Source organism: Salmo trutta, chromosome 28 (genome assembly GCF_901001165.1).
Source record: "Salmo trutta chromosome 28, fSalTru1.1, whole genome shotgun sequence".
Taxonomy (NCBI): domain Eukaryota; kingdom Metazoa; phylum Chordata; class Actinopteri; order Salmoniformes; family Salmonidae; genus Salmo; species Salmo trutta.
Window position 1 is genome coordinate 34,078,891 of NC_042984.1, and position 11,194 is coordinate 34,090,084.

An 11,194-nucleotide genomic window follows, 5' to 3' on the forward strand; every position below is an offset into this window, starting at 1 on the left:
AGAGAGAGCTATAGACAGAGAGAGAGAGAGAGAGAGAGAGAGAGAGAGAGAAAGAAAGAAAAAAAGAGGGAGTAACGAAAGGGAAGGCAAGGTAGAGCGCCAATAATGTTAGTTTCACTCCTGATGGAGGCTCCTCAGCCTATCCCTATCCCCTCCCCCTACCTGCCTCCCCCTCCTCCTCCTCTGACACTCCCTCAAGGCCACCTTATTGTTCCCTGCATATCAATGTCATTACATTGAGTTGAAAAGGAAGTCGGCAGAGCAGGGAAAGTGAGTCGACCAACGGACACAGTGAGAGAAGGACCTCCAGGCTAATACTAACGCTAACCCTTCTGTTACTTTGAAGGCTTTGTGAGCACACCTGCAGCAGCTTGACTTCCACTCGTTTAGCCTATCTAGCGTAGCACCCAAGGACCAGGGAGCACTGTATAGTGATCCCCATAGCTCACACCTCCTCTGTGGTACCCCCCCCCCCCCTCCCCCAGTCATCCAGCTTGGCATGAAGATGTGTTTTAGTCTACAGAAGGCTGGACCAAATACACTGTAATACACTACAAAGAGAAAGAGAGAGGATAATCTGGCAAAATCATCATTAAACCGGTAAGAACAAACTTTATCAGGAATTGTATAACTGTTGTTGAGTACAGTGCAAACAATGTTATGGGTTATATTCTAACACCAATACTGGGAAGTGGTACCATTAAATAAATACATGTGAGATTGTCACAACTGGTAAATACAGGATACAACATGATAAAACAGGATAAACATACGGTAAGAGTTGTATGATGTGTTTTTTTTCACGTGGGTCAATTAACTTCATATTAGACGGTGCAAGTATTAAGCAGAGCAGTATGCTGTTGCACACCTCACGTTTCTGAGGATCAAGTTACATGTACTTTACATTTGGAGAACAGGTAGAGCAGCAATGGAAGAGAGGCAGTTTAACTGTCTACTCTATAGGCTTTAACAGATGACCTCACAATAAACCCGGCAGAAGAACACAATGGCCACGCTAGTCAGTTGACAACACCGTCTGCTGCCTTAAAAAAGTCAACACAACTCTACTGGATTTGTTTCATAGTATCATAGGTAATGTTCTTACCTCACCATTTAAAAAAGGAGACCTGGTAACAAAATAGCTATCATATATAAGCATTGATAAACTATTTATATACTGTTAATAAATAAGTATTTCATTATTTGTAAACATTAATACACAATGCCTTCAGAAAGTATTCACACCCCTTGACTTTTTCCACATTTTGTTGTGTTACAGCCTGAATTTAAAATGTACTAACTTGAGATTTGGTGCCACTGATCTACACACAATATCCCAAAATGTCAACGTGGAATTTTGTTTTTAGAAATGAATAAAACATTAAAAGCCGAAATGTCTTGAGTCAATAAGTATTCAACCCCTTTGTTATGGCAAGACTAAATAAGTTCAAGAGTACAAATTTGTTTAACAAGACACATAATAAGTTGCATGGACTCACTCTGTGTGCAATAATAGTGTTTAATGTTATTTTTGAATGATTACCTCATCTCTGTACCCCACACATACAATTACCTGTAAGGTCCCTCAGTCGAAGATTGATTTTCAAGCACAGATTCAACCAAAAAGACCAGGGAGGTTTTCCAATGCCTCGCAAAGGGCACCTATTGGTAGATGGGTAAACATTAAAACAGACATTGAATACTCCTTTGAGTATGGTGAAGTTACTAATTACACTTTGGATGGTGTATCAGTACACTCAGTAACAAAGATACAGAGTCCTTCTTAACTCAGTTGCCAGAGAGGAAGGAAACCGCTCAAGGATTTCACCATGAGGCCAATTTTAAAACAGTTACATAGTTTAAGGGCTGTGATAGGACAAAACTGAGGATGGATCAACAACATTGTAGTTGCTCCACAATACTAACCTAAATGACAGAGTGAAAAGAAGGAGGTCTGTACAGAATAAAAATATTCCACGAGATGCATCCTGTTTGCAGTAAGGCACTAAAGTAATACAGCAAAAACAAACTGGCTAAGAAATATAACTTTTTGCCCTGAATACAAAGCATTATGCTTGTGGCAAATCCAACACAACACATCACTGAGTAGCATATCTCGTGTTATGGATATGCTCGTCACCAGCAAGAACTAGGGAGGTTTTCTTAGGATAAAAATAATTGGAATAGAGCTAAGCACAGGCATAATCCTAGAGGAAAACCTGGTTCAGTCTGCTTTCCAACAGACATTAGTAGATGAATTCACCTTTCAGCAGGACAATAACCTAAAACACAAGGCCAAATCTATACTGGAGTTGCTTACCAAGACGACATTGAATGTTCCTGAGTGGAAGAGTTACAGGTTTGACTTAAATCGTCTTGAAAATCTATGGCAAAACTTGAAAATGGCTGTCTGGCAATGATCAACAACCAATTTGTGCATTGAAGAATTTAGAAAATAATAAATGGCAAATATTGTACAATCCAGGTGTGGAAAGCTCTTAGAGACTTAACATTACCCAGAAAGACTCACAGCTAAATCGCTGCCAAAGGGGATTCTAACATGTATTGACTCAGGGGGTTGAATAATTATCTAATCAAGATAAATCTGTTTTATTTTTTAGTAATCTTAAAAAAATAACATCAGAGTATTTTATGTAAAAAAAGCCACATCCATTTGAATCCCAATTTGTAACACAACAAAATGTGTAAAAAGTCAAGGGGTGTGAATACATTTTGATGTTACTGTATAATGGGTTATTCATGAAAGTTATTATACAATGTTACCAAAAACTTTAAACACGCTAACATTCCGCTCTGAAACACACTCATTTCAAAATATCTCAACTCAAGCAGCATGTATAGATTTGGAGGCAGTCACAAAACCAGGTCAGTCGGCTAAGCTGGCGATAGGGCAAAAATGTGTAGCTGATAGCCAAAGCGGGTCGTATAGATAGTGACAGGGAGAGTAGGGAGCACAAGTGTTCAAGGCAAAACAAAGGCTCTCCCGCTTCATGCTCCTATGGTTCCGACTTGCCTGACAGAAATTAGGTTAATGACTAACTGTCATTTGTCCTGCACACTAAAATGTGCCCCTAAGCAACTGATCTATAGTCAGTGTTGTGGTTTGTTGACTGTTAAATAAACCTGATTGTTCCAGTTAAGAGTTAGGGAGGGTAAGCTGATCCTAGATCTGTGCTTCGTTGGTAACTTATACCTGAATTGAAAACAGTGGATTGGGGATCGTGGTAGGACTCAGTGAAAAGTGGTTTAAACAAGTTTAATTGACAAGAAATAAGTTGATATCAGCTCCATTAAAGTGAAGGTTGGAATGAAATCCATAGGCCACAAACAAGCTGGAGATATTCTCACTAGGTCCACTTAGTGATTGTTGTCCATATTACCCAATGTCAGAGCAGTTGCTACATTGTAGTTTGCAGAGGAGGTTGGGGGGGGGGTCCACCGAGACCTCTTTTTGAGGGCCTTAAATTGTTACGGTCTGTGACATGGTGGTGAGAGAAAGATCGAGAGAGAGGGAGCGAGAGAAGGCCTGGGCAGAGGCTGGACTTGCAGGAATGCCAAGGGTAGATGGAGCGATGAGAGGAGAAGGAGAACAAGCGGGCACATTGTGTCAGCCCGGCTGGCAGAGCTAGGGCCGGACAGAGAGAGATAGGGGCAGGGCTGCCCCCGCAGGGCACGGCGAGGGGAACACCTGCAACTCAACCACCCCCCACGTCCCACGCTGCCCCCTCATCACAGCTCTCACCTGTCCTGTACCTACTAGCTACCTACCTATCCTAGGAACACAAGTATCAATCACAGTCGAACCAATACCAGACAGTTTGCCATTTGTCAGGCATACATAGTTACAGCTATTCTGACTGCTTCTATTCATCAGTAATCCAATCATGTTTTTTTAACACTTATCCCATACCCATGTATCTATGATAACAACCCCCCCCACAGACTGACAGCTGGCTGGGTGACTTAGAGGTTCTGGCCAGAGGGAGGTCTCTGTCAAGAGTGCTCATGCTGACGTCTGTGAGAACAGGGAGTAACAAAGCACTCTGTGTCCGTCCCTAGTACTGCCTGATGAGAGTCCCACATAACCATTCCCCCGTCACTAGAAAGATGCTTTCAACAGCTGGGCCTCGTTCAGCCGACGCACAATGTTTGTGGAACGCTTAGATGCGCTTGTTTTAGATGATGTGTTAAATTGTTTGGATCATAAAAATCATTGTGCTGCCTTATTTATAGACCTTCCCAAGGCCTTCGATACCGTTGACCATCACATTCTTATTTAAAGGTTGACTGAAATAGGCCTGGATGAGGCTTCTTGCGAGTGGTTTGAAAATGATCTGTCAGACAGGACTCAATGTGTGATCTCTGATGGTTTTAAGTCTAGTTTCCTGGATATTACAAAAACTGTACCGCAGGGGTCAGTCGTGGGATCTGTTCTCTTTACTATTAATAAAAATAATATTGGTCTATCAGTTAAAACTTGTAATATGAATCTGTATGCAGATGACACGGTTATTGGCCATTGCCCCAAGTGTTGATCAGGCTGTTAGAGCTGCAATCGGACTATTTTACCTTATAGAGAGCCCTGGTTGGTTTAAAACTTGTACTTAATGCGGGAAGACTAAATGCATGTTGTTCTCTAGTTCTCGCAAGAATGTTTCAGATGGACTACATATTTATTCATTGGATGGTTCTCCCATTGATAGGTTCCCACCTACAAGTATCTGGGAATTTGGATTGACAAAGACTTCATGTTTAAAAATAAAAACATGTCTGAGCTAGTTAAAAAGCTACGATTTAAAGTGGCCTTCTTTTTTGGAAATAGATCTTACCTCTAACCTAAATAATAGGAAGCAGATAGTACAGTCAACTTTCCTGCCAGTTCTTGATTATGGTGACACCATTTACCAGATTGCAGCAGCCACTACTCTTAAACTTTTGGATGCAGTCTACCATAGCTCCATTCGTTTTATCCCTGGGGACAGTTTTAATACTCACCACCGCATCCTGTATCAAAAGTTTGGCTGGTCTTCATTAAAGTTCCGTAGATCAATTGATTACTCCATTTGTCCTTTACAAAGCCCTACTACACAAGTTCCAACTTACCTAAATTTGCTGCTAACGTATTAAAGAATGAGCTACCAAACCCGCTCGCAGGATTGGTTAACTCTTGAGGTCCCTCTGGTCTCAACCAATTTAAAATCCTCTAGATTTAGTGCCCCCCATTGTTGGAATAACCTACAAAATGGATTCCCTGGTGCCGCTAGGGCAGTTTCGGACTCTGGTATTGAATTAATTCATTGAGGATTGCAGTTGTTTCGATTGATTGTAGGGCTGTATTTGTTGTAATTGTGGTGTTGAGGTTGTGGTTATTTTGTAATGTATTGTAATGTAAATTGTTCTTCCTGTTGTGAGAAAATTGTTGTACTCAGGGCACCATTGGGAATCAGACCCTGGTCTCAATTGGGCTACCCTGAAGAAGAAAAAAAATCTGATATAGGTTTCCAGGTCACCCCTTGTAAAAGAGGTATCTTAATTCAAGGGTCGTTCCTGGTTAAACAAAAGTGATAGAAAATATAGAAATATATTATGTGGAACAAAGATGCCTCTGACATGTAGAATGAGGAATCGTGTCAGTTCTATTAATGACAACGTTTCCCTGATGAACGTGACCCAGGGAATGCAAGAGGTTTCTCAGGGACTTTAGTGGGTTTAGTGAATGGATGTCAATCAGCCCCATATTGTATAAAGTAGAGTAAGCAATAAATGAATTGTAGATGGCATGGTCTGATATTAAAAATAAAAAAGATATACAAAAAATACATTTCATTTATAGACATATTTAAATTCCACCAAATGCTGAATTATTTGTGACTACTGTGTAACCTCTTTAGAAGAGTTCAGAATGTAATCGTATTCTGAAGGGAATAACATAATGGTATTGCAACTCTGCCTGCATGGGGTCATAAACCTTTAACCTACTGTATTTTATGATATGCACTTGACACAAAAATTACAAAAATCCTGTGAACAGTTTGGGATTATGTCCACACTGCATGATTTTAAAAATAGATTTTACTCACCATCTGAGCACGTGATTAAGAGATAATCTGCATTTCCATTCATTCTCAGATAATCCACACCAAGTACAAAGAAGAGAAAGGGGGACAAAGACCAAAGGAAGTGGGAAAAGGATACAGAACATCCCTTCAAAATGGCGCAGATCCCTCAGGTGTGGCACACCCAGGAAGAGAAAGTGGACCTGGATATAATGGTGGCTGTTGGCAGCCAACCTGAGTGCTCTATCTGCTACAACACCTACGACAACGTCTTCAAGACGCCCAAGCTGCTGGACTGTGCCCACACCTTCTGCCTCGAGTGTCTGTCACGCCTCATGGCCATTTCACTGGGAGAGCAGGAAGGAGGAGGCAGCAGCAAGATCCTGTGTCCCTTCTGCCGCCACCCCACCCTCCTGACCAAGGAGGGTCCCCCGGCCCTGGCCACCAGCAGCGAGGTACTGGGTAAGTTGCCCAGCCACCAGCAGCACGAGGAGCCTGTGTGGCTGGACGGAGAGAAGCTGTGCTACAAACGGGCACTGGAGGCCAGCCCAGAGGCCTCTAGCTCCACCTCGACCTTCTGCATCTGCATCGACATAGGGGCCAGCAAAGCAGGCGAGGTCCCGGCTCAGACACGTCCCAACAGCACGGCCTTTATGAGGCGTCTGACCAGCTGGAAGCGGGTGCTGCTCTTCATCATGCTGATGGTGCTGCTAGTGGTCATCGTGCTGTGGCCCCTGCAGTGCATCGTCACCACGGGCAACATGCACTGCATGCCTCGCTCTATGGGCTCAATACAAGGCTCCATCACCACCACAGCTACCCCATTCACCAGCATATACCATTCCACAAAGGGAGCCTTTCATTAAAATACATGTATGTAGTATGCCAGATTCCACCGCTGCCACCAACGGTACCCTGGTTCACATTCACACAGACCCCCAGAATAAGCTCTAGTAAGAGGTTGATCTATGTATTCCTTCTCTGCCACATTCTCCTTCGGCTCCACTAAAGGGTATCCAGCCCCCAGACTGGATATAGAACACAACTGTGAGAAACTCTGCACACTCTATCCAGTTGTTTTAGCTATTGATATTGGCATGCTCAGCATCATTATTCTGACAAGGAAGTTACAAATTCATACATGAATTCCAATTCTTGCACTTTGATTAACTGATTTTCCTTTTATTTTTTTCTTTCTAAAGTTATTTTGCCTTAGAAGAAATATAATATGTGGATGAAATGTGTTGTAATATTCAGACACAGACAATCTGGGTGAAATCTATTCATATCTACAGTATCAGATCTGATGGCCACAGCGCAACCTCAACTCAAATGTTCCGTTTTTAAGAAAGATGTGCAAGTTTAGCTGTCTTATTACTGTTTTGAAAAAATGGTATGCCAAAACATAAAGCTGAAATTGTAAGTGTATATACATGTATAGTTGATTGTACTATTTTGATATATATTTTGTTTACAAAATGACAATAAATTAAAAACAACACAGGCATGGTCCAGGTTTTTCATAATGAAAAATGTTCTGTAGCTTTGTTTCTGAAAGTCGTTGAACAAAATGAAGTACAGTAGACATGGGTTGTTGGCCATGGTAGGAACTAATGATTACTGGACTACCATTCCCCACTTGCTGTTAGGATCTTATCTGGGCACACACCAGTGACCTGTCAGGATTTTCCAACTACACAACGATTATTACTAACAACAAGGTGTTGCAAACTGCTTCAATGAAATTGTGAACCCTTCCTCGTAGATTAAGGAGTGGTCATAACAGTAAGGAGTGGTATTTCCTGTATTGGTGTGAAATTACTGGATAGGTGTGTACAGGAGACCAAAGGTGAGGTCTGGGAGAGAATCTCAAATGCATTTCCTTGATTCCCTGCGTCCTCTTTGTTTCCTTCTCAAAACCCATTGGTTGAAAAGGTGATTGTATAGACTCTATTTTGTAGAGTCTTTGTGATGCAAGGTCACAAGTGTTAGGTCATTCCACAAAACGAGTGCCTTTGATATTTTAAGTAGAAATTGTGCACCAGTATTCATTATTTTAATATTAATAAAGACTTGCTAAAGTGCCAAAATTCATCATTTTGGCATGTCCCTTTGTGCACCCTCTGTGACTTCTAGGAAGATTTGAATCCACTTAACCCCAAAATTCCTCAAAGTTTCCTGCATCATTGTAAATCTGTCAATAATAATCTCCAGAAATGACTGTCAGAGCAACAAAATAACTAGGGTATTTCATGTGATCAGTGAAACATTTGAAGGTTAAACAAAACCTGTCCGTAAGGCCAACCCTGTTAAGTGAACTGAACTCTCATTTTAATATGGTGAAACTACTCCTTATAAAATATTTTTTCAAAAGAAACATTGAAAATCTAGTCAAATCCTAGTGTAAAAGCAGGTGAGTTGGTTCTACTTTTTCGGGCCATTTTCTGGTGTTTTGGGGTGAAAAACTGAGCAGGTTGAGCATCACGCACCAACCATGTTACCCGTAGATAGACAGGATAGAAATGTTTTAACAATGAAAATAAATGGTTAAAGAAGGGGATTTGTGGCTGATTTAAGATGAAATCGTCAACCGTGTTATGGTCAACACTGTTACATTATTTGGCACTTAATAGGCACTTACTATCGTCATTTTTTAAAATTGAACCTCGATGGTAACATGTGTTTTTTATTAAGTTGAACAAGTGCTCTTTAGATCAAAGTTTATTGGTCACATACAAAGTTTAGTTTATGTCATAGTGGGTGCAGCGAAATGCTTATTTTACTAGCTCCTAACAATGCAGTAAAATGCCAAACAAGTACAAAAAAATCATTATATTCAAGAAATGTCAGAATCCAGTTGACAACCCAAATAGCCCTGTAACAGTAGTTCAAATGCAATCTATACGTACATTATATACACCGGATGAACTTACAGCAGATATACTAAGAATGATGTGTACAGCAGTAGATATATTAGAGTGACCTATGTCAAGAATCCAGTATATAGATAAATATGTGGTGTGTACAGTATAAACAGCGTAACTAAAACGCAGTAGTAGAAATATGTTGAGAATATAATATTGAAATACACAGTGTGAAACAGGAAGTGTCCGGTGGTTTAATGTCTCTATAACATGGGACAGCAGCGTTGGCTGTGTATGTGTTTGAGTGTGTGTGTGTGATAGCTTGTGTGTGTGTGTGCGCATCACCTGGTGTAGATGACTAGTGATGGCTGTTCAACAGTCTGATGGTCTGGTAATAGAAGCTGTTCAACAGTCTGATGGTCTGGTAATAGAAGCTGTTCAACAGTCTGATGGTAATAGAAGCTGTTCAACAGTCTGATGGTAATAGAAGCTGTTCAACAGTCTGATGGTAATAGAAGCTGTTCAACAGTCTGATGGTAATAGAAGCTGTTCAACAGTCTGATGGTAATAGAAGCTGTTCAACAGTCTGATGGTAATAGAAGCTGTTCAACAGTCTGATGGTCTTGTGATAGAAGCTGTTCAACAGTCTGATGGCCTGGTAATAGAAGCTGTTCAACAGTCTGATGACCTGGTAATAGAAGCTGTTTTTCACTCTCTGGGTCCCGGCTCTGATGTACCTGTACTGACTCCTTTTTTAAAGAATTTTATGTTATCACCGATGACTTGACATGGACCAACAACACCACCACTCTTGTCAAGACGGCACAACAGCGCCTATACTTCATAAGGCGGCCGAAGAAATTTGACAGGCCACCCCGGGTCCTCTCCAAATACTACCGCTGCACCATCGAGAGTGTCCTGACCAGTTGTATCATGGCCTGGTACGGGAATTGCTCCATCCACGACCGCAAGGCTCTCCAGTGGGTGGTATTATTTCTTATTGTCTTTGCATTGTCGAGAAGGAACCTGTAAGTAAGCATTTCATTGGACTGTGTATACCATGTGTATCCTGTACTTACGACTAATAAAACGTGGACAATTATGTAAAATAGAACGTTTTTTTGCATTTTGCTTTTACCTAATAAATAACCAATGTCTTGCAGAACAAAATCAGTCCACATTTCCCTGCTTATAAAGGAAAGGTTGTGCCATCTGTCCACGGGCATCAGCGACAGGAAGTCCCATTATATCAGCATACAAGAAGGCACTTGACATATTTCATTCATAGATTTTTATTAAACTATAACATTTTGAATCATTTTGTTGTCATTTCTGACATTCTCATTGCGTCAGCGCTATAAGCCTGGACAGAAGGCGTTTGGGCTGAGCCAGTGCAAGAGGGAAAAACAGTCTTCATCTGAATACAGGAACAGTCAGAATACCCCTACTCAAATCAGGCATATCGCAACCAACTATGTCAACATCATATTCAAGTAAATTAAGGAGCAGAAATAAAATAACTCTGTAATTTCTGTATACTTTCAAGAACACCTGCTTAACTGACAATTCATTATCATTATGTTATTATCAATGGTGTAATAACACCAAATAGAAACAAAAAGAATAACAATAATCAAACAAATAATCTTATACAATATAAAATGCACCAACAGGAAATGTAAAATTCGAAACACCTCAGTAAATGAAAATAAAATGTACAACACTGATGTAATACTTCTAGCAGACTGTCAACATACTGTACTCTTTTAAAACAGCCAATGGACATCCTGACAGTCACAGATCACAAGTCTGCAGCTACAGGATTTAGCAATTTTTAATAGAATTTCAAGTATTGAAGTGTTAAGATCGAACACTAATTTCCACTTTAGTCAAATTTTCACAGTCTCCCACTGACATCAATGCATAACTAAATGAAAATTCATCTTTAAGCTAAGTATGATTCACCCCTCAATGTTTCACCACATCATACAAAGTTTTGACCCTTAGAGGCAAAGTGAAATACAACAGAAACCATCATCAACAACAGTGCAACATAATTAAAGGACTCAATTCAATCAGATCCCATTTAGCCGACATCCACACAGCAGTCATTTTGGCGGTGCTGGAGGTGGAACAACGTTAGAGCTGTCAAATGTATAAGTGGCTCCTAGCATTATACATAAAGCGGACATTGCCATTGGCTGCAGGGAGTCACATTAAGAGTTCCAAAACTGGAATGTGAGATGTAATCTA

The 11,194-nt window shown here is 40.6% G+C and overlaps 1 protein-coding gene across 1 annotated transcript; it reads left to right on the forward strand.

Moving 5' to 3' along the window:
• Positions 1–258: 258 nt before the first annotated feature.
• LOC115166079 (RING finger protein 223) lies at positions 259–7,581 on the forward strand. The gene is made up of 2 exons (XM_029719742.1): positions 259–600; positions 6,151–7,581. Exon 2 carries the CDS (start codon positions 6,233–6,235, stop codon positions 6,941–6,943), a length of 711 nt encoding a protein of 236 aa, XP_029575602.1. The 5' UTR covers positions 259–600; positions 6,151–6,232; the 3' UTR covers positions 6,944–7,581.
• Positions 7,582–11,194: the final 3,613 nt, after the last annotated feature.

Coding starts and splice junctions, on each gene's coding strand:
- LOC115166079 (XM_029719742.1), top strand. CDS start 6,233: ATGGCGCAGATCCCTCAGGTGTGGCACACCCAGGAAGAGAAAGTGGAC.